Raw genomic sequence first — 27,600 nt, forward strand, 5'->3', positions numbered from 1 at the left:
GAGATTCTGAAAAGATTCCAAGATACCCATTATAAGAGTTTATTAGAGTACTGCCGTTCCCAAATTAAAATTTTAAGGTTATCTATAAAGCAAGAGTTCCATGTTACCTGACAGTCTGTTCATAATAGCATTTCCTTACTGATATGGAGCAATTTATTTTGGTAAAAAAGGTACAGGCAACTGAACAACTATGTCTACACAGAATCTAGGCTGCTCTTATAAAACAATCCTGCAAACATTATTTCATTAACAGCTAGCTTTACAGCATAAGAGAAGTAGTATCTGCTAACTTCATCCATAAGCTTGAACCAAAGTTACAGTAAAGGATAAAAATAGCTAAATGTATACACGGGCAGACCTCATTTTATTGCACTTTGCAGATATTGCAGTCTTTACAAATTCAAAGTTTGTGGCAACCCTGCATCGTCAGATGATGATAAGCATTTTTTAGCAATACAGTATTTTTATTTTTATTTTTTAATTTATTTTTGCAGTACGCGGGCCTCTCACTGCTGTGGCCTCTCCCATTGTTGAGCACAGGCTCCGGACACGCAGGCTCAGCGGCCATGGCTCACGGGCCCAGCAGCTCCGCGGCATGTGGGATCCTCCCGGACCGGGGCACGAGCCCGCGTCCCCTGCATCAGCAGGCGGACTCTCAACCACTGCACCACCAGGGAAGCCCCAGCAATACAGTATTTTTAAATTAAGGTATGTAGACTATTTTTTTAGACATAATACTATTGCACATTTAATAGACTACAGTATAGTATAGACATAACTTTTATATGCACTGAAAACACAACAACAAAATAATTCATGACACTTCATCGCAGTGGTCTGGAACTGAAGTGCACTATCTCTGTGGTACACCTGTACAGGCTTTTTACCAAGTTTTCAACTCTGGGAAAATTTCTAGCCTCATCTTTCTGGAGACTTAAGCAACTTTCAAACTTTATCCATTTAGAAAATCTTCACCACAATTTTCTAAAGGCACAACCTTACCTACCCTGAGGTTAGAACACAGAGGGGCCTTTTAACCCATTGTTTGTGTGTGGTCACTAGTATTCAGATGAAGCCTCCAGGGCAGTAGAGTAGGTTTGCCAAATGCATAGCAAATTTTTCTAGGCTATAAAAGCTTGAGGAAGACCAACTTCGTCTAAACAGAGAATCACTTCTCACTCAAACCTAGTTTACCTGCTTACCTCCCATGATGTACTGGCAAGTGTTTGCGATGGATTCCATGACTTCCTTCCACAGAAGCATTGGGCGGCTTATGGTACACTGAGGCCAAAGAACCAATGTGGCAGATGAGCTCATCCAACAGAGTTGGCTCAATAAGAGCTGTCTCCTCAGAGATCAGTGGCTTCTCAGACAAGACTACTTCTTTGGCTGTGACAGGATCAGTTGAGAGAAGGCGCCAATAAATAGAGCCCCGGTCTCGAAGGTCAGGATTATCAGAATCCTAATGAAAAGGCAATGGCAAGAAGGTTTAAATGTAACCTTTCTCCATACAGAAAGCCAAACTGCTGGATTTATTATCAAGGCAATGCTGAAGTGATTTACGCAGAGTTGGCCGTTAAGAAGATATTTAGACTCAATATATTGTTAATAGAGCCATAATTCTGTAATCTCTAATGTTTCCAAGAATTTAAATATAAATTGAAGTGGGTTAGTTCTAAGACTCAAATTCAAAATGAAGTTGGGAAAAGGAAAATAAAGTTTAAGCCAGTAAAAATCAACTGCTTACGATGGCCTCAGGACGTAAAAATAATGTTTTTAACTGCTTTAATATTAGCAGGATTATTCATGAAACACAGCTTACATATATTTCACCCATACCTTCTTTCTTCATTCAAATATTTATTAACTATCTCCTATGGAGACACTGGCCAGGCCCTGGAAACAAAGAGACAACAACACAGTGCCTGACTTCAATGAGCTCAAAGAATATTAATTATTACAATATAGTATGAGAGGTACTATTACCTAAATAATAAAAAAAACTGTTCAAGAGAGAACATAACGAAGTGCTTCTAAAAGGGGTGACACTTGAATTTAGTGGTCTCGTTTTTTTTTGTGGCTGTTTAAAAATAATTTTATACATGGTCATGGCTAAGAAAAATTTATTATCAATGACACATCACAATTTAGAAATGTATAATATAAAAATAAGTCTCCCCCTATCATCCAACCCTACCCCACCTTAACTCCCCATCCCCAAAATAGCCATATTAACAGTGCACTATGTATCTTACCAGAGAGCTCCCACACATATATATTTATTTTATACAAAACCAGTTTCATAGTATATATACTGCTCCTCAAGCTGCTTTCCATATTGGCACATACAGCTGCCATTTTCCACTGTATATGCAGCACTGCATCATTATTTACTAGTGTCCTATTGATGAACATTTAGGCTGTTGCCTCTTTCTCCCTCCTTCCTACTATTTATTTTTGCGATCATTATAAAGTGGCAATAAATATCCTGGTATCCACCTCTCAGAATGTCTATATAGTGGCATTCATTTACGCATGAATTGTTCCAGTGGTATCATGTTATTAAAGGCAACAATCAGTCCCATTTCAATTTCTGTATTTAAAACACATACAAAAATATTTTCTTTAAACTAGGCCAGGGTTTTTCCCATGAGTTTCTACATAAGCAGATGAACTGGTTTATAATTTAGCCATTTAAGGCACGTATCATTCAGCTCAACACCAGAAGTGACCCTGATGGTTTTATATAGATTTTCTTAATCATGTATTATTTAATTTGCACTCAAAATGGAGTGCTGGTTAAAAACGAAAAAGCATAAAGAACACTGAGATACAAGTTAATACAGTATAAAAAGGGTAAATTTTACCTCAAGATAATCTTTATCACATTCATAGGTTGCATTATTCTAATAGAAATGCACATATATACATGTATTATTCATATCAAAATGTTTGTAGCATTTGAAATGCCAGGGTTAAAAAAAGGAAACAGTGATACTATCCAATTTAAATGAGTTTGTTTTGTTGCTTGTTGGGAGGGGGGCTAATTTGCTCCTGAGGAAGTGTTTATAAATAGCAGCCTGAAACCTCCTCACTTAGATTTTCATTTGGAAACAAAGCGTGAATATTATGAAACATAAACAAGTTGATTTTTTAAAAGAGCAGAATACAACTTTCTCCAAGTATCACATCAGGAAAGCAATCCCCTGCCCAGCTTTTATGATATTTAAATTAAAAGTTAAATTTTAATCTGTATATTCAGTCCCCAAAGCATGTCATTTAAAATTTGTAGACTATGCTTTTTATTACACAATGAACACTACACATCACTTAACTGGGAAAACTTAATTTGCCGTTATATAGTAGTAAAGTTGTTAAACATATTAAAATAAACTACATAATACAGCTTAATAATATACTTATCAAAATATTTTTTTTTACTTCAAACTATTTCTCTCATATAGCTGGTACATATTTAACCAAATGGCCAAAAAAAAAAAAATTCCTGTCGAGATTCGCAAAATATATATTTCTGTGAAAATAGCCTGAGTCCCCCCACAAATTCAAAACACTGCAACAGGACAAACTTCTGGAGACAGAATCACTGGATCAAAGGGTATACGTACTGTAAATCTCAACAGAAAAATTTAGTCCTATGAGAAATGAGAAAATGAGTGCAAATTTTCCAGGACTAGAAGTGAAGAGTGGGCAAGGATCTCCACTGTCCAAACTCAGTTATCCTGAGGGGTGATCTGTTAGGACTACTATCAGCTGGCCTTCACTTCCTCACTAATTCACATGGAGACCACGATAAATCAGGCCCAGTCAAAGCTAATGACAAGAAAATAGAAACTTTTTATGATTTTAAGGTGCCATTATGTGTTTGGTGACTCAGAAAATTTGGTTTCGGATCTACTGTACTGCTAGTCTTATAGGCCCCCATAAGGATCTCAAGAAAATAGTGTATTTCCCAAAATTTGAGAGCTTCCAAAACAATTCTTACCAGGCAAGCTCTGAAACAGTAATTCTTAAACTGTAATGTGCATCAACATTTTAACACACCAGGAAAGCCACTGAAAGTGCAGATTCCAGACTTTCTGATTCATTATGTCAGAAGTGGGGCCCAGGAACTTTTATTTTTAACAAGCAGCACAGGTGATTTTGATGATGATGGTCTCTTGTTCACAGATGGAAAAACTAAGGTGAAGACTTCTTTTCCACGTACTAAAAATAGTAATTACTAAAGTTTGGACACTTCTATGAGTATTCTTTACTAATTCCTCTAAAACTATCAAAGCGAAAAGACAAATCTTTGAAATAAAGCCATGGATTCAAGGGTTGGTTTTCTTTTCCCCTAATTTTTTATATATATATATATATTTTTTTTTTTTTTTTTTTTCTAACCTGTTGATCTCTGTCATTTAACTGGGGTGTTCAGACACATTTAATGTACTTATTGATATGGTTAGGTTTGGAACTGTTGTCATTTCTTTTTTATTTGTCTTACCTGTTCTCTGCTCCCCTTTTATTCTTTTTTCTTTATTGCTGTTGTTTTTATAAATTTATTTATTTTTTGGTGCATTGAGTCTTCGTTGTTGGGTCTTCATTGCTGTGCATGGGCTTTCTCTAGTTGCCGCGAGTGGGGGCTACTCTTCGTTGCGGTGCGTGGGCTTCTCATTGCTGTGGCTTCTCCCGTTGCAGAGCTTGGGCTCTAGGTGCACAGGCTTCAGTAGTTGTGGCACGTGGGCTCAGTAGTTGTGGCCCACGGGCTTCAGAGCACTCAGCAGCTGTGGCACACGGGCTTAGTTGCTCCGTGGCATGTGGGATCCTCCCGGACCAGGGCTCGAACCCGTGTGCCCTGCATTGGCAGGCGGACTCTCGTCCACTGCACCACCAGGGAAGTCCCATAATATTTCTAATCATACCACCATTTTATTTAAAATTAGAAGCACAAAGATTTCACATATACTTCACTGAATTCTCAGCACAGATAAACAACACGATTAAGTCTACTATAAAGACAGAACAGTAGTATGACAGAGAAATTTGCCCAGTCACGTCCTGAACCAGTGGATGTAGCAGAAACAGAACCCCACCACCCAATTCAAATTAACGTAACTCAGCAGATCATGATGCCCTCAACTTAAAAATTTATGGCTGGTAACATAAATATTAAATTAGGTTCTTATTTCACGAACTTGAGAAAAAAATTCCAGAGGAAAATTCCAGTGGAAAAGACTTATATAAATGTGCTTATTCTATTATGCTAATGCCTCAGATTTCATTAATTGGACAGAAAAGGCAAGTCTAGAGAAACTTTATTAATTATTTATAGCCAAATATGAAATAATCATCCACAATAATCTTAAAACCTCTAAGTTCACTTATTTATACTGGCTTATGCACAACAATGCTTCAGGCAGGGAAGACAGGAAATGCGTATTCTCAAAAGTCATTCTTAACTTTCAGACTTGAGAAGCAGCATTAACAGAGTAGAAAAGGGCAAAGACTCTGGAGCCAGGCTACTTGGGTTTGAGTCCTAGTTCCACCCCATACTAACTGGGCCGGCCTCTCTATGTCTCAGTTTCCTCACCTATAAAATGGGAAGAGTAACAGTATTAACCCTCACTGAAAGCCTGGCACATAGTAAGCACTATACAGATGACTGTTGTTACTAAGATTCTCTACTAGTCCTTGTACAGAAAATCTAGAATTAGGAACGTCTGATGGTTTATTTATACCCTGCCGTGTTCTAGAAAAGGATTTAGCAAAGCTTATAAAAATACATCTAAAGCTAGAGAACATAAATTAGAAGCAAAGGCAGAAAAACGCAAGCCACGATGACCCACACATTTTCTGCGGGAGATCCTTAAATTTGATTCTAAGGTTTCAAACATCTGACATAGAAAACAAGTCTAGTCAGATAAGCCATTCAGAGGGGCAGTTAATTACATACTAATGCATAAGAGAATCCAAAACTGGTTAGGAATTTTTTTATGGGGTTTCATAGAGAAAAAAATATATAATGGAATAAATACTTTGATAACAGATCTAAAGAGGATAGTTTCTCATGACAACCCTTACTACAGGATGATGATATTAGTGTAATTCAGTAAAAACAATTCTAATAAGGGTCAAATACAATGCAGTCTAGATCCCCAGCTCTCTACTAATCTGGCTTGATTCAGTGGTAAATTTCAACATCTATAAGAACATAGGGAATCCTCCCTAAACACTTTATCTCAGGCAAATACTGTAATAAGAGTGAGTTTGAACTCTGACAAGAACCTAAAACACAGCTCTCCTATGCTGCCTGTTAAATACAGATACAGAGGCCTTAAGAGACAATGGAGGTGAAGGCAGGGTTCAGAACTTGTGAATACAATAGAATCTACCAAGACACTCACTTGATTATGAGGGTAGCCTTATCTATTCAGAAGTGAGTAGACAGGATTTCCCTGGTGGCACAGTGGTTAAGAATCTGCCTGCCAATGCAGGGGACACAGGTTCGAGCCCTGGTCTGGGAAAATCCCACATGCCACGGAGCAACTAAGCCCGTGTGCCACAATTACTGAAGCCCACGTGCCACAAGTACTGGAGTCCATGCTCCACAACAAGAGAAGCCACTGCAATGAGAAGCCTGCGTACCACAACGAAGAGTAGCCCCTACTCGCTGCAGCTAGAAAAAGCCCGTGTGCAGCCAAAAGTAAATAAATAATTAAATTTAAAAAGTGAGTAGACAAGGAGCAAGCCAAAATTCTTTTTAGAAAATTGTTCTAACTCCATCTTAACAGAGATACAAATGGGTAATAAAGGATCTAGACTAGGAAACCTAGAATGCTCAATATAGATAATATTAAATAACCATTGCCTTGATGGTTATGGAAATCGCTTTGCTTCAGGCAAAAGGAAGTTTTAGAAAAAACACTTCAAAGAGCTCTAACAAATAAATTTTAAAAGATGTAAAATTAATAATAGGAAAGGTATATCTATTTTCCAAGGTGGATGAATGTCAAGTTGGCCTCTCAGCAGTTAAGATGATTTTGACTATTCCACACATACATAAACACAGAATCTTCAATTTGGCTGAGGCATGAATCTGTCACACAATGTAAGCCGAGACAGTCTCTTACCTGCCGAGTGATTCTAGGTCACCACCCAGCACTCCCATCTCTACATTTTCTCTTTCCTTATTTTCTACTTCTTGTGGTAACTTTCATGGAGAGCCAGATATTGCTGATGCTTTGAAATGTGGCCGACAGGGGAGAGTTAAAACTTGAGATACTTTAATAAACAGAAATCCCATGATTCTTGAAGAAAATGAGATTTCTGAGAAAGCTAAGAGACTGTATAAATATGTATTTATCTGTGTTTAGGGAGTTTTCTGAAGTGTTAGTACATAGACCTCATTAAAGTCAAGTTTACTATATTACCGTCTAGAATAAACACAAGACTTCTTTGAATCTGGTTAATTTATACAGAGCTCTTTCTTTCATACAAAGGAAGAGAGGCTCCAGGGCCTGTAGCAAAAGACAGAAATGAACTTCAAGGCCCTAAGATGAAGTCAAATACATGGCTAATTTAATGGCAATCACCCTACAGAGTCTGTAATAAGCACTACATGATTAAGAAGGGGCAATTTCTATTCAAAATGGCCCCCTGTAGATGACCTATTAAACACTAACGTGAAAATTAACGTCTAACCTATACTACTTTGATTCAGAAGATGACCGATTTCTGCTCTTAGTGTCAAGACACGCCTCATCAGTGATGGACAACCTCCCAGTCCACTTTTCATGGACAGATGGTGAGCCATGGCCTGCCCTTGACTCCACATACTCATATGGATGCTTCTTCACACTAACCATAATGGGGTCAAGTGAAGGTTTAGAGACTTGGGGAAATAGCACATTAAAAAGTTCACTCATAATTTGTTGGAGAAATGGAGAAGACTGAGAGGTACAAGGGGTGGAGTGGGACACCTCTATTTTCTGTGAAGTGAATTTTCTGACATCCTTTAACTCAACTACTGTTGGTCAACTGCTCCTAAAAAGATAATCAAGTGATAATTCTCAGTAATATTTACGTGCATCAGTAATCAGACACGACAATTATCTTAATTTTTAGTTCAGGTCTTCTTCACATTTGAGTTCATTGATTGTAAAACATCTGTACTTGAATCAAGTGTCAGAAAGTAGCCTTTGACTCTAGCAGTTTTCTTGGCTGTATTTTTTTCAGAGTTGTATAGCACATCCTATAAACAACTTATTTAATAATGTTGGCTGCTTTATAGTATTCCATTAAGTATTCAAATGCCTTATCTGCCCGTCGAACTTCTTTTCCTTAAAATGGATTCCTGGCATTTCTAAAATTAAATACTGTCAGAGGAAAGAAGAACTTTGCATTTATCAGGTACCAAATGATGCGCTTTGACCACTTAACAGATGATGTATTGGCAACTATTCAAGGTTCCCATTTGTGGTCTCAGTTTGGAACTGGGTTTCAAGAAGTGTACTAAGTGCACACCCCAACCGTACTAATTAATTACAGGATTTACCATATTTAGTCCTCCAATTGTGTTCATTATTGATATGAAATAAAGCTCCCCAGAGCAAAAAAAAAAAAAAAAAAAAGGAAAGATGACAGCTCAGAGCTAGGTTAAAGAACTATAAAAGAGTTCAAATGCTGTTAATATACAACTATAAAGAGATGAAAGAGGAAAATGGTAAATTGAATATCTGAATCAGATTCCATGTGTAAACACACATCATAACTCTTGACAGCCTGCTAAAGCCAGCCTGTTCTCAAATTCAATTAAGAACATTACTGGATCATGATGAACTGATCATTATACTAGTTACGTCAGAAAAAGTAATTACTTTGATTTCTGTGTATCCAGCTGGTTGCCACATTCCTGAAATCAGAACCCTCCCTAAAAGGACCAAAAATACTAAATAATTAAGGAAGCAGCATTAGCACTTTAAAAGTACTTAAAGAGAAAGGCAACTTATTTAAAAGGTAGAACAGCACACGAGATATTTGTCAAAGCATTTACCATCTCTACAGGGTACTTTCATTTGAAAGCTGAAATTAAGTCCCCCAGAAGGAGATACTGTGAGACTCAATGTCATTTTCACAAAGTCATGTCCTTCATTAACACTAAAGAGTCTAAGTTCAATTTTCATGAATTATCATTAAAACTGGAGTCAGTCGATTCATTTAGAAGCCATACAACAAGTTCTAATTCAGCAGAATATGTAAAAGAGACACTGTTTTTATTTTTTTAACAGAATCTAAAGACTGCACTCCTTCCGTTTAAAATCTCTGCAAATGAACCTTCTTGGAAGAAGTTTCACAATTTCCTAGAATTTAAAACAAGACAAATCAACTCCATGCTTTTTTCAGACTTCTTACCTGTGTTGCCAAACTCAAGACCTGCTGTACCAGCTCCTGCGTTTCTGATGGTTTCTCAAGAAACAGCTTCACTATGGCAGTAAGCAGAGTGAGCTGTACCTAAGCAAATGTAATTTAATAGGTAAAGTGAAAGGCATTTGCATTATTCCACACCATGAATTCCAAAGTGATATTTTCCCAAATATGACTTACCATGAGGTCTTTCTGATTTTGATTAAGAAACAAAGGTTAAAACTCAGCCAATATCCACAATAGCAGTCAAAGGTTTTCATCAACTGAAAACTCACTAGCCTCCTATCTCCAAATTGCATATTTTGGCATCAAAAACTGCCGGTTTGTTTCTGGCCCAGATAATCACCTGTATTTCTTAAAGTACATGCTAACATACTGATGGCAATAAAACTGGTTCCTGACCAAATTCTTTATTATTTACTTCCACCAAAAGCTACAACTTCCAGGGAATTAGGGAATCATTTATCATACTGAGGCAAGAGGCAAGAGCCAAGACAGTAGAATTGTGCCAGATCACAACCAATTAAGAGTGGCATGCTAGGGCTTCCCTGGTGGCGCAGTGGTTAAGAATCCGCCTGCAATAAAGAGGACACGGGTTTGAGCCCTGGTCCAGGAAGATCCCACGTGCCGCAGAGCAACTAAGCCCATGCGCCACAACTACTGAAGCCTGCGCGCCTAGAGTCTGTGCTCCGCAACAAGAGAAGCCACCACAATGAGAAGCCCTCGCACTGCAATGAAGAGTGGCCCCCGCTCGCAGCAACTAGAGAAAGCCTGCGCACAGCAATGGAAGACCCAATGCAGCCAAAAATAAATAAATGAAACAAATCTATTAAAAACAAAACAAAAAAAAGAATAAAATTTTAAAAATAATAATAAAAAAAAAAAGTTGCCTGCCAAACCATGAGACTACTGGCTGGTATATGTTCCTTGTACGGCCTATTAAAATTACTATGATAGATTACACACATGAACTTCAATTTGCAGTGAGTACAGATGCCGGGGAAAAAGCTTTAATAATTTATCTGCTTCTCTGGGCCTTTGACTCGAAGGTCTCTCAGTTTTGGTAGAAGACAGACAGAAGATGGGAAGGAGTCTAACCATCCACAAAGAATCTTTTCAAACTGCACATGCCAGCCTTCACCCCAGACAGAAACCCCAGCTGCAACTGAGCCACAACCATTACTAACAGCAATGGGTAATCATCTTTAGGTGACAGAAAATTAAAAAGTAATAACTACTGCTCTAAGTCAGTAGTTGTCAAAGTGTGGTTCTGGGCCAGCAGCAGCAATAGCATCACCACCCTCAACCTTGTAAGAAATGAACATGCTTAGGCCCATCTCAGACCTACTGACTCAGAAATTCTAGGGGTGGGGCCAAGCAACCTGTCCTTTAGCACAGGTTAAACACCAGTGCTTAGGTGCTTCTAGCCTCATTAAAGTTTGAGAACCACTGTCTAAATTAGGCAGGCTTGTTCCAACAGAAGTTAGCACAACTGAAAAAGGTCACCCCTTTTTGGGAGAAAAATGAACATACTATATGTGTATATACATTCGCACACATGAAACTGCCTAACCTTTACCTTTCCTGAAGTCGTCCCCAAAACATCTAATACATAAGATATAGATGGGAACTTACCTGGGTGCTTTCATCATGAAAACCTTCCAGGAACCTCTCTAGTAACTCATCTGCATTGTCAATTCTTTCAGCATATTCTCCCACAATCCAAATCATAGCTGCTGGAGCATCTGGCTCATCCAGTGAGTCTAAGTTCTCACACAAAGTGGCAATGATACTTTCATATCTGATATAACAAAATGGACTATGGTTACTGAAGGCAAAACTGAGAAGTGTATTTAACAATGAAGCCTACAAAGCAAAAAACCATGGACAAGGTACCCTAAACCACCACCAAACTACAAAGACTTTTAGCCAAGAGAATGTACAGGCTTTAAAGCCAGAAAATTATAAACGTCTTCAATTTTCCTTCAATTATGTTTTAATAACTAGACCATAAATCTTTATAAAAGCTTATCAGATATTCTTTTCACAAGGAAAAACTAACCTATGGTTTAAGATAATACCACTACCTTACATTTCTCACAGTCTTTCTCATAACTAGATCAGAGAATTTTCCTATTACTTCATTTTACCTTCATCATAGAGGAACAGAAATTCCACTTTACTATTAGGAAAATGGAGTCAGACAGCAATAGCATACAGAAACAGTAATTTTGTCTCTTATCCACTATCTCTGCTTTCTATAGAGATCTTTATGTTCTTTCCTCCCAAGGCACCCACGCTAATGACCTGTTTTTCTGAAGAAATAAGCAATTCAAGTATTTATTTTCACAGGTCTATAGCTCTCATTCTTTACCATGTTAAATCCATCTCCTTGGCTAATGTGTTTTTTTTTTGCTTTTTTTTTTTTTGCAGTATGCGGGCCGCTCCCGTTGCGGAGCACAGGCTCCAGACGCGCAGGCTCAGCGGCCATGGCTCACAGGCCCAGCCGCTCCGCGGCATGTGGGATCTTCCCAGACCGGGGCACAAACCCGTGTCCCCTGCATCGGCAGGCGGACTCTCAACCACTGCGCCACCAGGGAAGCCCGGCTAATATAGTTTTAAACATCAGAATGAAATTGTATAATAAATGAGATATGGACAACTGAATAATACACTTAATTGTTTGCCCTATTTCCACTGATTAAACCAGGTCCTCGATAATGCTTTCTTAAACTATCATAATCCCTCAGTAATACTAATCAGAAATGGACACATTTCTTTACCAAGCATATTAAGATATACACCTCCCCAATTAATCAAGAAGTTTAGAAACCCAACCCTCCTCTTTCCTGGGAGAGTGGTAAAAGTATATGATCCTTTTTCCAAATATACCATTTCTAGAATTTAAAAAAATATATATATATATATATAGAGAGAGAGAGAGTATACATAATGCTTAATAACCCACTACCTTATTAAAATATTTCTTCTAATTCTGAGTCCACCACTAAGCTAACTAACTGTAAGTCACTTCATTTCACATTATCTTTAACGATAATCAGAAGCCTTAGCACAGTTCATCTCTATGATTTTAAGGTAAAATGAGATTTAGGATGCTTATAAGATCTGCTCTTATTTCACTCTTTTCAGGTTCCTTAATTGTTTGCCTTCAAAAGCAAATCTGAAAAAGTATTTTTGTTTCATAACTAAGAGGCCTCAATGTGAAAATTTTTGTGGAGTGAAAATGTAGATTTTGTATATCTTAATGGAAGCAGCTACAATACTTCAGAAAAGGCCTGAAACTCTGACAGTTCATTGTTGCGTGTTCTATAATTTTCTACAAGTACTAGGTAACATACTAAGTGAATAGTGAAGCTGTCATCTCCCTGGCTTTTACAACAAGGTGACCATATAATTTATTATTCAAACTGAGACGTTTCTGAGCGTGAAAGGGGGCACAATTATTAATTATGCCTGGTAAGAGGCATAAAATGGATTATGCCCAGACAACGTGGAATATATGGGTATCCTTATTTAATAGTAACTTCATCACCAAAGAATCTGGCTAACTTTAATATATGCCAATTGACAATGCATATTCAGACAGAGCTTCAATTCTTCTAAAAGTGATAAAGCAGAGTGAAAAATCAGATTTTAATCCTTGTGCTAACCAACTTATATGTTTCTGATTTTTAATAAGGAATTCAATTATGACCAGTTACTTTACAAAGACTAATTCTTACCTAGCCAACCTCAAAGTGCCTTACTTAAACATTTCCTAAATGATCTGAGGAAGAGGGGCAGAAGTATCTGGACGTACTTGTTGGGGTATTTGCGGAAGATATAACAATCGCCTCTTGGACCACATAATTTACTTTGGTTTGGATGAGATCAAGCAATGTGCTTACACAGCGCTCTGCAGATTGCTGCAAAGAGGAACATAATGAGAAGTCAGATGATCTATCCAATAACACAACCTCAACATAAAAAATATTTTTTTTCGAACATTCAGGTGTTATCAACTAAACTAGACTAAAAGATGAGGCACTTAATTTGACCACACTATACTAGAGGCTGGGTTATCTGATGGAGATATACAGAAGTTCTAGATATACTCCAAATTTTACTCATTACAAGAAACAGTTCAAGTGAAAAAAATCATCTTGGATAGCCAGGATGACAGAAATGAGAAGAAAGCATAAGTCAAGGTAGAAGGAAAGAATAAGAATGAAAGAATAAGCCAAGTGAAGAGGTCTTTATCTGCAGTTCATGAATGAGCACAGACAGAAGGCATCTTTAAACCTCTTGAAATGAAACTGCCAAATTTCATTTGTGCACACAAGCATATTTTCCTGGGAGAAGGTTTACAGTTTTCATTATATTTTCAAAGTTCTGACTCAAAAAACTCTAAGAAAAATTTGCCATCTTCTGGGCTATATAACTGCAAGTCTATGGCCTTAGATAAACTGCAACTTTCCACAGCCTATGGCTCATCTATAAAATAGAATTTAATCTATTAGTCTTTTATTAATGAAGGGAATATGGAAGAATACAAGTGACAAAACTAATGTATTGAAACAATAAGTCATAGTTTTTAAAAGAAGGGTTCCAGAAGAGAGATCCTAAAAACCAAGGACTGATTTATCATATATTACAATGTATTATGATGGGTCATTCCATTATATGCCTCCTGATAAGATGCAATAGGAAATTCACAGCAGCGTCTAAGAGGTATTCTTGCCAAAAACACTGAATATGAATATTACCAAGCCTCTAGATTTAATTTTCTAAAGGGGATGAAGGAATGAGATAAACAACATCACTAAAATACTATCAGCCAAATCTAGACTCTGGAAAATTCTACAAGCCTAATGATCTAGTCCTTTCAACAAATGGCACCCAAATAAATAAGTAAAGACTTAAGAGACATATTAACCAAATGCAATGTATAGCTAGCACTCGTTTAGATTTTGATTTGAACAAGGCAACTGTAAGAAGACATTTAGACACAATTAGGGAAAACTGAACATGGACTAGGTACTTAATGAGATTAAGAGTCACTGTTTGTTGAGTACGGTAACGATATCATGACAATTTTTTTTTTAGAGGACCTTATCTATTAGATATACACATTGGACTACTCTAATAAGATCATATCTGAGATCTGCATTAAAATGTAACAGTAACCCACTCCCTTGAAGGGGGAGGGAGAGGGAGAAGATCAAATGGGAACAGCAATGTGTTGCTATTTGTTCAAGATGGATGGTGGGTATATGAGAGCTCATTAATCAATTTTACCTTAGTGTATACCTAAAAATTTCTGTAATAAAATCTTTTAAAGGTACTGTAATTTAAACCATTCCAAGCAATAAAACGAAAACAAAATTCCACCTTGAGGTTATTTATATGAGGTCATATATATGATGATTCTGTTCTCTTTTATTATTGTAGTTTTCCCGTTTTTGAATTCTATTTTATTCATTTTCAACTAGTTATTTCCTGTGCTGTTATTACAACAGCAAAACAGTTGGGAAATTTTAAATATAAAAGTTATGATAAATTATAAAGCATGTAAGGGTTAAATTATCAAATTAGATAGTACAAATAAAGTACTCAGCATAAGGCTTGATAGAAAGCTAACATTTACTGAATCTTTAGTTTCATTATTATAATAAAGATAAACAAAAGGTCATCTCCCATGATGCATCAATATTCAAAAACAATTAAGTCTAGGATAGTAATTTTCAAGCAAATTGTCATCTCACCTATATTGCTTTTGATTAAATTTTAAAAACACCATTAAAGCAGTATGGCAGAGGAACAAAAGTAAATATCCAATCATTGTATATACAAAGTAAGTCCAGAAACAGAGAAAGGCATACAGACATATAAAATTTAGTATATGATAAAGGCAACATTTCATAACAGTAAGGAAAGCATGAATTGTTCTGGTGTTTGATCCCCACACTCTTATCTTTAACCAAACCATTGCCATTAAAGTAGAAAATAAAAGTGAATTTTATATAATTTTGAAGTGAAGCACAATTTTCTAGGTGGTCCACTAAAGATATCATTGGGAGAGGGACTTCCCTGGTGGCTCAGTGGTTAAGAATCCGCCTGCCAATGCAGGGGACACGGGTTCGAGCTCTGGTCCAGGAAGATACCACATGCCACAGAGCAACTAAGCCCGTGACCACAACTACTGAGCCTGTGCTCTAGAGCCCACGAGCCAAAACTACTGAGCCTGCATGCCACAACTACTGAAGCCCGAGCACCTAGAGACTATGCTCTGCAACAAGAGAAGCCACCGCAAGAAGAAGCCCGTACACCGCGAAGAAGAGTAGCCCCCACTCTCTGCAACTAGAGAAAGCCCACACACAGCAACGAAGATCCAATGCAGCCCAAAATAAATAAATAAATAAATTTATTATTTTTAAAAAAAGATACCATTGAGAGAAAATGGACAGAACTCACTACATAAGGAAATGTGAACTCCTATGCATCAAGAAGTCAAATGAAATCAAAAGGAAAATAATTGGGAAAATAACTATTAATGAAATGAAGAGCTATTAAATGAATTAATACCTTTAATTAATTATAAAAAACTTTAAAAAATCAATGTGGAAAAGATAACACATTGAAAAAAGATACACATGCCATGAAAAAGCAATTCCAAATGGCTAAGCATAATGAGAAAAATGTCACCTCAACTAGAGATCAAAGATTTAGCTAAAAGGATCCTCCTTATAACCATTATTTGGAAAAAGAGCAGAAACAACTTTAAGGTCCATACAGGAAGGAAAAGGCTAAATAATTATGAAGCAATCACACAGTATGTCTACAAACCACTAAAAATGATGTAAAATATTATCAGTAACATGGGAAAATGTCCATGTATAATAAGCAAAAAAAGCAGACTACAAAACATAAGTAAATAGCACTTGTAGAATGATCTCGTTTTTGTAAAAAACACACCTGTTTATGGAGGACTATGTAAACAAAGACTTAAAATCATGTCCACATCATCTCTGGAAGGGTAGAACAGGGGTAGGAGAAAGCAGAGTGTTCTACTTTTAACTTGTCTTTTTTTTATGATTTTATGTAGTAAATACATATGCTTTTTGTTTGCATAAGACATAAGTCAGTACCTTATCTTGAGCTACAAAAATGAGAAATGGTAAACACCAAAGAACAGAAGAGTGGGAAGTGAGGAATACCTTAACTTAGTGACTTAATCTCTCTCAAACAAAACCAAACATATAAATAAATCTCCCAACCAAATCATTTTATTTGTAAGAAAAGGAGGGCAGGGGTTTATTTCCTCCTTAAAGAAACAGGTATACACTGTAATATATACAGCTTTAAATCTGTCAATCATACCTCAATAAAGCTGGAGGTGGGGTGGAGAGTAAAATCTATTTAAAAAAACAACCAAACAAAAAAGAACAGGCAAAAGTTACTGAAAAAACAGTACCATGAAATTGCTTTTTCAGTGTTACTTATTGACTCAATGGCTTATGCTTAATCTTTAACCTAACCAACTTAATATGATAAAATTATACATTTTTTTCACTTCAGGGTACTTAAAGCAACAAGGAAACACCTGTACTTACAGTCATGATAAAAAACAACTCCAACTCTTAACACCCAAATTTTACAATAGGCCCTGTTATCTTAGCTAAGCACTAAACTAAAATTCTTTTTTTCTCATCTGTCATATCTTTGAAACCAACTACACATTAAAAAAGGGTCAGATGCCCTGAGAGAAAAGAAGCAGCTCAGTCTGGAAGCTACAGAGAAAGGCTATTACAATTCCCTCGCTGGTTCTTGCCCTTGTCCCATGGATAGGTTAGTTAAAAACAGGCAATCACTGCCTCTCCTGCCCCAATAACTGTGTCTGGACTAGGCAACTCTTTCCAACTAATAACTTTCATGATTTAACCAGTTCTAAGAAAAGTTCTTAGGCAAATCCAGGTAACTGGAAATAAGAGAACACTATCTAAAAGGCAGGATTCTTGAAGGCTGATCTTAAGCTTCCAAAAGAAGTTCATTTCTCACACACTCATATTCCCACCAGGGCACCCTGAATCAAAGGAAGAAGTGAGAGCCACCAGAAGTTCATCTCTTCCAGAAGATGATGGATAACTTTTCCATTTAGTCACAATAGACAGTACTAACAGCCGCTAGGAATCTAGATGCTTTGAGAACACTTTCTAGTAATTCCAGGGATAGAAAAAGCTCTTTAACTTTGGAATGAGACTCTTTGCAAGAGCACTGTCAGAGAGGTTAGTAAGACAATGACATTCTGGCAGTGAAAAGCACAAAATGACTCTTCTGCTACCAAAATAGCTCTGAAAATTGTCTGCATTAATACCATTAGCAGGTGGCTATTCCACAATGAGAAAAGAAAAAGAAAAAAGTTAAGTAGTGGTGGTAAGTTAAGAAGTGTGGGAGTAAAAAAAAAAAGATGTAACACATCAAGATCCAATAAACAGATTTTCCCATTTCTCAAATGGAGCAACAGAAGTATATATTAAGTATGTGAAGCAACTGAGCTGGCAGAACCAGAAGTAGAAACCAGGATTAATTGACTTCTTGCTATAACAACTAGTCTACTAAACGATTTATCAGTGGTAACTATATGAAGCAGCATTCAGTAAATAAAAACAAGGAAGGCCAATTAGGAATTTGGCTTTCAGAGGCACTTCTCTGACACAGCATCTGTTTCCTTCTGTTCCTGTGAAGCACTGGTCATACTGTACAAATTATTTTAGTAACTATCCTTGTGAAATCATATGGTCCAATCTGACTCAAAGTAGAACTGTAGGGATTTCCCTGGTGGTGCAGTGGTTAAGAATCCGCCTGCCAATGCAGGGGACACGGGTCGGAGCCCTGGTCCAGGAAGATCCCACATACGCCGAAGCAAATAAGCCTGTGCACCACAACTACTGAGCCTGTGCTCTAGAGCCCACAAGCCACAACTACTGAGGCCCGTGCACCTAGAGCCCGTGCTCTGCCACAAGAGAAACCACCGAAATGAGAAGCCCCAATGCACCTCAACGAAGAGTAGCCCCCACTCACCACGACTAGAGAAAGCCCACGCGCGGCAATGAAGACCCAACACAGCCAATAAATAAATAAATAATTAAATAAAATGTCAAAAGAAAAAAAAGCAGAATTGCACATAGTCAAGTAGTAAGAACAAATATGGAGCTCTGAATCCACAATATCGTTGTGCACAGAAGCCATCATTAATTGCAACAAACTTCTGAATGAGGAGAAACAACTGAGGCTTGGTGACTGATGAAGCAGTGCATTGTAAGTTGTAGCCCTTAATACCTACTGGAAGGCTGCAACCAAGCTAGAACCAATCTGCCCTCTAAGACCACAGAGAAGCTCTTCAAGAGGACTTCCAAGTAAAGATCAACTCCCTTCCCTAAAGCAGAAACCTGCTAGTCAACAGTCCTGCCTATGTGCACAGAAATCCTGACAAGTTTTCTGTCATCTCATTTTTAACACAAATAGGCAGCAATTTACTGTAAGTATGGTATACACTTCAATTAAAAAATCATATATAGACATGCAACCATCACCATAAAATACTCCAGATAATTAAATTCAAACTGCAGAAACAAAACCAAACACTGTAATTCACATCACAAGAGATTTAAGAAACTATTGCAACCACAAAAAAAGGAATGCTATGAAAAAGTACCCATAACAAGAAGCAGCAATGAAGGGAGGCTGTATGGAAAGACGGCTGTGCAGAACACAAGAAAGCAACCACCCAGACTGGAGTAAGGACTGGAAGGACAGAGGACTGGAAGAGAGAAGGGTCTAGAACAAAAGAAAAGTTTTATTAATTTGATATTATGCTTGAAAAGCTGGAAGAAGATAGGAGTGCAATGAAGGCACAATGAAATTAAAAAAAAAAGACAAAGGTCATTATAAACTACAGAAAAAACAAAAGCCTTTATAAGAAAGAATACGCAATCATTTGATTGTGTAGGCTCTACATATTTACAGGCATAATATGCACAGCAAGCTTTGCAAGACTCTAGTTGATAGAACAAGAAACAAAGGTATATTATCTCAATTTACAAAGATAATACAGGAACAAAAACCTCATGATATAACTATACAGGGGATCTATACAGAACGGTAGAAGTAGAAGTGATGGAGTATATGAACCAAGTTGCTTCTCTCATAGCGGAAAGTTAATAAGCGATGTCTACAATTGGTAAATCAATAAATAGTAGCATAAGGATATTAGAGATATGGAAGTAATCAAAATAACTAAAACTAGGAACAGAGTTAAACATGATTCCCTCGGGAAAGAGAGGGACCAGGGACAGCTGTTTTTCATTAAAAATTCTTTAATATTTTAAGAATGTGCTTTATTATTTTGATAAACTTAAAAATGTAAGGAAAGAGGTGAAGAGAATACCCAGAGTCCCACAACGTGATCACAACTACCACGGGACACTTGCCTCCACCTTGATGGCACACCGTCCAATGGCCCGCAAAAGTGTGCGCACAAAGTCGACATCCACCTCTGTGGCATATTCCTTCAGTTCTGCCAGAACCTGTTAAAAATCCATGAAGTGAATAATCATTAAGGATTCTCCAACAGCAATTTCATGGCCTAGGTTTTTCTGAAGGCCAGATCTTAAGATCTAAGTTATTAGATCTTAACTTGAATATACTTTAAGTCTGACCTGAGCAATGTTAGCTTGGGATGCCAAACGAAGCATGATGTCCAATTTCTCTAGTTTCACATAGATGGGATCATTGTACGTCACAAAGAAAACTTTGATCTGCTTCAAGATTTCAGGCCTGTGGTACACAGAAACAGAAGATAGGAAGGTGAGGCATATATTGATATATCCTTCTGAGTCTGCATTAATACCTAACCTGTGCTTCTCTGCTCTCCATTCACACACTCCACTCCAGGGAAAAAAAACTCACAAACTTCCTCTACACCCCTCTAACCAGATCCATCTGGCAGACTATTTTTAAGGAGTAAAGTATATATTGCCAAGAAGAACCACTGGAAGAACAACAACCTGATCTAAATTACAGCCTGAACCATATTAAGCAGACACTAGCTATCATACAACTAAGAGTTCCTTCAGAAAAGAAACTAAATTGTAGAGCAACACCAGACATTCATTGTAAAAACACTCTAAAATCAACTGTTAGCCTCCTGACCCTGGGCAAGTTGCTCTACCATACAGTATTTTCATTTCCATACATTAAACAGAGTTTTAACACAGTCCTCTTTAATAATGATGTTATTAAGTTTAATTCAAAATTACAAACACTTTAATCACCAATTCATTTTTTCCCAACCTTTTCTGGACGATCAGGTTGATGTTCCTCAGGGCGACGTACTGCACCTCTGGCTCCCCAGACAGCAAAGTGACAAGTGGAGGGGCCAACTTCTTCAGCAGCATATTGTAGTAGTCAGAGTCCTTGGGTAACAACTCTAGAAATTTCATTAGGACTTTTACTGCTGAAAGCACCACTGCTGAGTTGGCGTGAGACAGCCAAGGAGTTACCCGCTCACAGATACTGAGGACAGAAAATGAAAATTAGTACCTTAAATTATTTCTTTGCTCAATCCAATCTATAAGGTAATGTCAGAGGTTCCCATGGCCCAGGTATAAAGAAATTAGAAAATCAGTTAGAAAAGTCAAAACTCCATACATAGGTAAATTTGGGATCCAACACTGCGGACGCCTCAATCCTAGCAAACTACAAACAGAGCAGGGATATCAGAAGACTTTAGGAAACCAGCAATAACGGATGTTCAAACTGGAAGGGAACTAGCCAATACCCCAAACACCTGAAGCTCACACCATTTACCTTCCTATTTTATAGTCCTCTCTATCTCGCCATATTATGTAAGGACTCCCTGCCTCACAGCCCATTTCTCCTCAGCCTATAGGAAGTCAAATTAAGCATTCTGAGAGTTATTTCATAGTCAGAGATATCAACCAACTGTGGCTGAAGTTTCACTGTAAGATGCAGAAGGAGATGGGGTGACAGGCAAAACCACCCAACCTCTTGCATCCAGCATAATAAGGGAATCTCGGGAAGGGTGTTTGTTTGTTTGTTTGTTTTTAACAACACAACACCACTGCAATACTCTCTCAACCTCATCCCCTTCTCCTAGTCCCTGCCACCTACACTTAAATGTCTCATAAAACATAGACTATTTAGTTATCCATTGAGGGTTCTTCAGAAATTAACCTAATTTTGATAGCTCTTAGGCAATGTGAGTGGCTAGCTGACTCAGTTAAGGACACAAGGTAAGTAAGCTGTGTTTTTCTCCCTTCCTCCTGTATCCACTTGGCTGACTCCCTGACCTCCTTTAGGTGTTTATACAAATGCTACCTTCTCAGGGAGACCTTTCCTGACCACCCAGCATTTGTTAGATCTCCTCCTTACTTTATCTTTCTTGTTAGCACTTATCATCATCTGACCTATTATATGCTGTATTACGTATACATATTATATATACTTCTGCCCTATCCCTCAGAATAAGTGTTCCATAAGAGCTATGATTTTTGTCTGTCCACTGCTATATCCTCAGAGCCTAGAACAATGCCTGGCATACAGCACAGGCTCAATAAATATTTGCTGAGTGAATGAGTAAGTGTGAGATGTCAATGACCAAGAGAAAATAAAATTGTATGTAAAGTTCTTTCCAGAAGATATTTGTACTTTCAGTGATGGAAAGAAACTATCAGGGTGAGCTTTGGTTAAATCCAGAGGGAACAATTTCCCAGACAAGTGAAGAGCACTTACATTATAGTAGCTCGAGCTTTAGCCGGGCAAGGAAGGTTCCTATCCACCATAATTAAAATGAAGAGCCAGGGCTTCCCTGGTGGCGCAGTGGTTGAGAGTCCGCCTACCGATGCAGGGGACACGGGTTCGTACCCTTGTCCGGAAAGATCCCACATGCCGCGGAGCGGCTGGGTCCGTGAGCCATGGCCGCTGAGCCTGCGCGTCCGGAGCCTGTGCTCCGCAACGGGAGAGGCCACAGCGATGAGAGGCCCACGTACCGCAAAAGAAAATAATAATAATAAATAAAATAAAATAAAATGAAGAGCCAACAATTCTTCAGAATTATTTTGCCTAGTACAGTGCCTATATACACAAAATGCTCAATAAAAACTGATACCTCCAATTCTATAAACTAAAATGTATGTATGTGTATATGAAATTTAGTAGTCAGTATCTGATAGTCAAAGAAAACCTGTAACACTAAAGTGGTAGAGAGCTGAGCAGAACAATCCAGGTGTGCCTTCCAAAATCTTCTCCAAATTCAGACTGATGAGATTCCTATATCTAACGGAAGACATCATACATTTTGCTGGCTCCAACACAGTTTCTCTAGTACTAATTATAGGTATAAGGCAGCTCAATAACTAGTATCAAGCCACTTACTATGTATCTAAAAGAACGAAAATTTTGTTACTACAGTGAGAGACACTCAAAAAACCTTTGTTTGCCAAATGGCTAGGAATTGCTGTATGGGAGATGTGAGACCATGATGAGGGAGAGTTTTTCAGAGGGTTGTAACTGTACTGTTCAAAGAAGAAATGAAAAATACACATCTCCTCTTAGGAAGAGCTATTTTTTGCATGGTTTACTCTACCACCTAAAATGTTCCTAAATACATTGAGAAAATACCACAGGATAGCAATATATATCCCATAAGCCACTGCTTTTCCCAACGTAACAGACCCTTATTCTAATACAGACTTACTAGAAATTATTGAACCGGGCAAGACTCCTAGATACTATCCAGAAAAACAGACTGACCTCTGAGCCTCCCGGTCATCTTTAGGGTTGTAATTAGACAGGCAGTCCAGGATGAAAATCTGGCCCCGTTCGGTACACTCATTCAGGGCTGTCAGTAGCTTATTAATGTTCTGTGGATTCAGATCGAGTAAGTTGCTGTTTGGGTGAGATTCACTGATTTCAGATAATGCTGCTACAGCATTAGCCACCACCTGGGAAAGAAGCAGATATGACCTTGATTTGTCAAGAACAGTACAACTATTTCTCTGGATCACTTCATAGATCTCAACCCATAACCGTTCCTGAACATTTTACGCAGTCAGCTAGAAAGAGATACACTGCTTTCAAAATGTATAATAAACCACCAATGATGGCATATATAGCTTCCTCATGGTCAGGCAACACAGAATTAAAACAATTCACATATTAGCAGAGAGTCCCTCATGATTTACTATTAAAACAATAATAATTTTAATAGTAGTCAACACTATCAGTAGAATTAAGACACATGAACAGCTGTAAAAGAAGTGAAGGTTAGGGTCTTCCCTGGTGGTCCAGTGGTTAAGACTCATGCTTCCACTGCAGGGGGACATGGGTTCGATCCCTGGTTGGAGAACTAAGATCCCACATGCCTCGCAGCCAAAACAAAACAAAAAACACAAAACAGGGAAGTTTAAATATGAAACATGTACATTAGGCAATGGAAAGAAAAATCTAGGCCAAACAATTTTATAGGTGTATGGGCGTGCATGTACTGGGGGGTGGGGAGGTGATACTTCAGGTGTCAATCACACCTTAAGTCTCAGAGTAAGAAAATGTGACCCTGAAACCATAGTTCACTGTAACATGATGTTGGGAAAGCACATAATCTCCATGAAATTCAATTTCCTCATCTGAAAATGGGATAATTTAATCCACCTCACAGATTAGCTTTAGTTTGAGGATAAAATCAGATGACTTATGTATAAGTGCTTTCTACAAAGCCTTATACAAAGTTAAGGTGGCAATATTACCATAATTCATCAAGACTAAGTTGCACAGTTTTTCATATTAACATCTCTGAAGTTGGGATATATTTAATAATCAACGGCATGTCAGTTTAATAGAGGTATTTTTCTTTCTACGTAATACAGGAAATAATAATGCATGTTAGAATCAATGAAATATGGTACCTCAAATGTATCCTTAACTCAGGCAGTATGATAAATGAAAAATTGCTACCAAATATAAGAAAGTACACTTGTTGCGTCCGGAGCCTGTGCTCTGCAATGGGAGAGGCCACAACAGTGAGAGGCCCGCGCGCAAAAAAAAAAAAAAAAAAAGAAAGAAAATTCTGTTGAGGGCTTCCCGGGTGGCGCAGCGGTTAGGAATCCGCCTATAAATGCAGGGAACACGGGTTTGAGCCCTGGACCGGTAGGATCCCACATGCCACGGAGCAGCTAGGCCCGTGCGCCACAACTACTGAGCCTGCGCTCTAGAGTCCTCAAGACACAACTACTGAGCCCGTGTGTCACAACTACGGAAGCCCGTGCGCCTAGAGCCCATGCTCCGCAGCAGGAGAAGCCACCACAATGAGAAGCCTGCACCGCAACGAAGACCCAATGCAGCCCTAAATAAAATAAATAAATTTAAGGAAGTACACTTGTATCCTGACTTAACAGACCCAGAAATCCATACTAGCTGCAAGAAAAAACAGTGGACACTTTATCAAAATTACAGATTATGTCTAATTTAACTAAGAAATCTACAACCAATGAATGTTTAAAGTAATTTTAAGATTATAAAAACACAGAAAAATAAACAAAACAGACAAAAAACTATAGCTCTGTAAAAATGAATTTACAACAACATTTTGCAGTGAGGCTCTCAGCTGTCGCTAAATATTAGCACAGTAAGGCTATATATAAATATTCTGTAAGCATAAGTGAGATGCAATAGGTAGCAGCTTCATTAATTATGTATATTGAAAAGATTCTCAAAAATGTCAACTCATTTTTAGTTCTGACTGAAGTCCCTGTTAAAAGCTTGAGAAACTAAGAGCTGTATGATTATCCTTTTGCTAGCAAGAGAAGAAACATAATGGTTACAGTTTAGCTATTGATTTTAATATCCATATCACTTGGGTACTCTGCAGATTATCCCAGTATATGATTTTACCTAGAAGATAAATTCTAGAGAATATGGCTTTTTAAATCAAATAATACATTCATGACAGTATCCATTAACTAAGATAATGATGCCACAAATGGAATCACCTTCAGTTATAACTTAGTGGTCAGGACAAAAAATTCCAAGATGAAAAAAAATCAAAGGTTCACTTGGTAAGTATGATTATGGATATAATATTTTATTGTTATTAACACAAATCGAGAAGGATTATCTAGTTCACCTATCACATGATAGCATGCATGAGGTTCTTTCCTGACTTAATTTTTCTTTGCCAACCACACCATCAAGCATGGCCTTTAGTAAAAATTAAAAGCATGAAACGTGAAACAATAATCTCCATCATCTCAGTGCTTTACATGCAGGGAAAAGGTACTGTGTTTCCCCTGTATAATACACTTAATACACTGGATTACAGGATAAAGGATCAAAATGTCACACTGGAAGAACAAATGCCTGTTTTCCTCTCTTGCTGCCAACACATGCCCAGTCTTGGTTACCAGTTCGTCCAAAACAAATGTCCTGTCACAACTTACCATTTCTGCCACTCAAATCTTTTTAATGTTAAAAAAAACTAAATATGAGGTCTGTTAACAGGAAATGAACAGAATGAACAATTAGAACTCCTCTGCTACCATCACAGGTAACTGGAAATTAAACCAAGTATATAATGCAGCTAATGAAGTATATGTTCTGGTGGTAAAACAGGCAATTTTCACTTATTATCACATTAAAACAAGAAAAGAAACAGGGAAAAGTAAATCTAATTAAAAGATCCAGAGAGATCAGATTATATGATTATGTTTAGAAAAGTCTGCATGGGGAAAAAAGATCACTGCCAAATGGTCACTGAGCCAATGACTGACCAGATGAGATACACCCCCAGTAACAAAACTCTACTGCTATTCCTCTAAAATTCCTTCTATTCTACCTTTCCACTTTCATCTCCTAATCTTCACATTCATACTGCTAAGTTTTCAGAAATATACTGAGGTGGGCCCATAAAGAGCTGCTTAGAGTTCTCCTGGTCAGTAAGCCATGCTTCTCTCACTCTAATGGAAACTTAAAATGAGCATCGAATCTCAAGCAGGCAAAGACTGACTTCAAGACAGCAGCTGGGTAGCTGGGGTATACAGGACAACTCACCTGTCTCTGTGTTTCTTTGGAATTTTGTATAGAATGTAGTACATATATTATCTGTTTGTAAAAATAAACTTTAAACATAATGGATTGAAACATGATTTACTTCCTCTTCCCAGAGAGCCTTCTCCAAACAATAATTCATTATCAAAAGAAAAAATATGACTCTTGCAGTAACTGCCCTGGTTTACTAGTGTATTAAAACAAAGGTTATGTCTCTTTCTCTTGTACCATCACTTTGAATGTGAACTAAAACTAACATGCATAACATTTTCCCCCCTAGAAAACTGGCAGTTCTTTTAGGAAACACTGCCATGAAAAGAACAATGGCCTTTTAATTAAAATCTCAGAAAAACTGGAGTTCCCAAGAAAGGGGTTTCTAAAGGAAGTTTTGCTTTAAAAATGATTTATAAATAGGGTTTTAGTGAGTTTTCTCAGCACATTGGTTGACTTACAAAGAGCTGGCATCTAGGCTACAAAGGAACATGTTCCATAGCATCAAAAGAAATTTTTTTTAATTCATCTTGCCTCCCAATTATGGTAAATTCTGTTCTTTGGAAGACTGCAATAAAACATTCCTCCTCCCCCATCCCACCCCTACCCCCTGTAGACCTAATATAATATGTATACTTTACAGATACAGATATTAAACACAAACATATACATACATACAGAAGTATGCGTGCACGTGCATGTGTGTGTAAAATCACACTCAATACTAGACAAATTTTTCTCTGCTTTAACTACAGACTTCTCTTCAATCTGACAGTTCATTGTGGACCCTTGGAGTCTGCTGAATTTTTTTTTAACGTAAGCAATTTGTGTTTTGACTTACTTTATACTATACCTAATAGAATTGGACAAAGAGATAAAAGACAATAATAGCTAAAACTTACTGAACACTTACTATGCCATTTACCTTCCCAGCAACTCTAAGGTAGTTGCTATCAAAATCCACCTATTACAGATAAGGAAATAGGCTTTAAAAATGAATTTATAAATAGGATTAGAGAAATTCAGTGACCTGCTTAGCCAACAAAGCTGGAAAGGTAAAAT

The 27,600-nt window shown here is 37.5% G+C and overlaps 1 protein-coding gene across 1 annotated transcript in view; it reads right to left on the minus strand.

Moving 5' to 3' along the window:
• LOC137211772 (AP-2 complex subunit beta-like) overlaps positions 1 to 27,600 on the minus strand; it is a 77,305-nt gene that overhangs the window by 23,490 nt on the left and 26,215 nt on the right. The window contains 9 exon segments of the mRNA XM_067714382.1: positions 1,203 to 1,462; positions 9,415 to 9,513; positions 11,062 to 11,227; positions 13,247 to 13,271; positions 13,274 to 13,352; positions 19,917 to 20,012; positions 20,145 to 20,262; positions 20,779 to 21,000; positions 23,260 to 23,450. Of these exon segments, the coding sequence (XP_067570483.1) occupies positions 1,203 to 1,462; positions 9,415 to 9,513; positions 11,062 to 11,227; positions 13,247 to 13,271; positions 13,274 to 13,352; positions 19,917 to 20,012; positions 20,145 to 20,262; positions 20,779 to 21,000; positions 23,260 to 23,450 (1,256 nt within the window).

Source organism: Pseudorca crassidens, chromosome 19 (assembly GCF_039906515.1).
Source record: "Pseudorca crassidens isolate mPseCra1 chromosome 19, mPseCra1.hap1, whole genome shotgun sequence".
In the NCBI taxonomy this organism is placed as follows: domain Eukaryota; kingdom Metazoa; phylum Chordata; class Mammalia; order Artiodactyla; family Delphinidae; genus Pseudorca; species Pseudorca crassidens.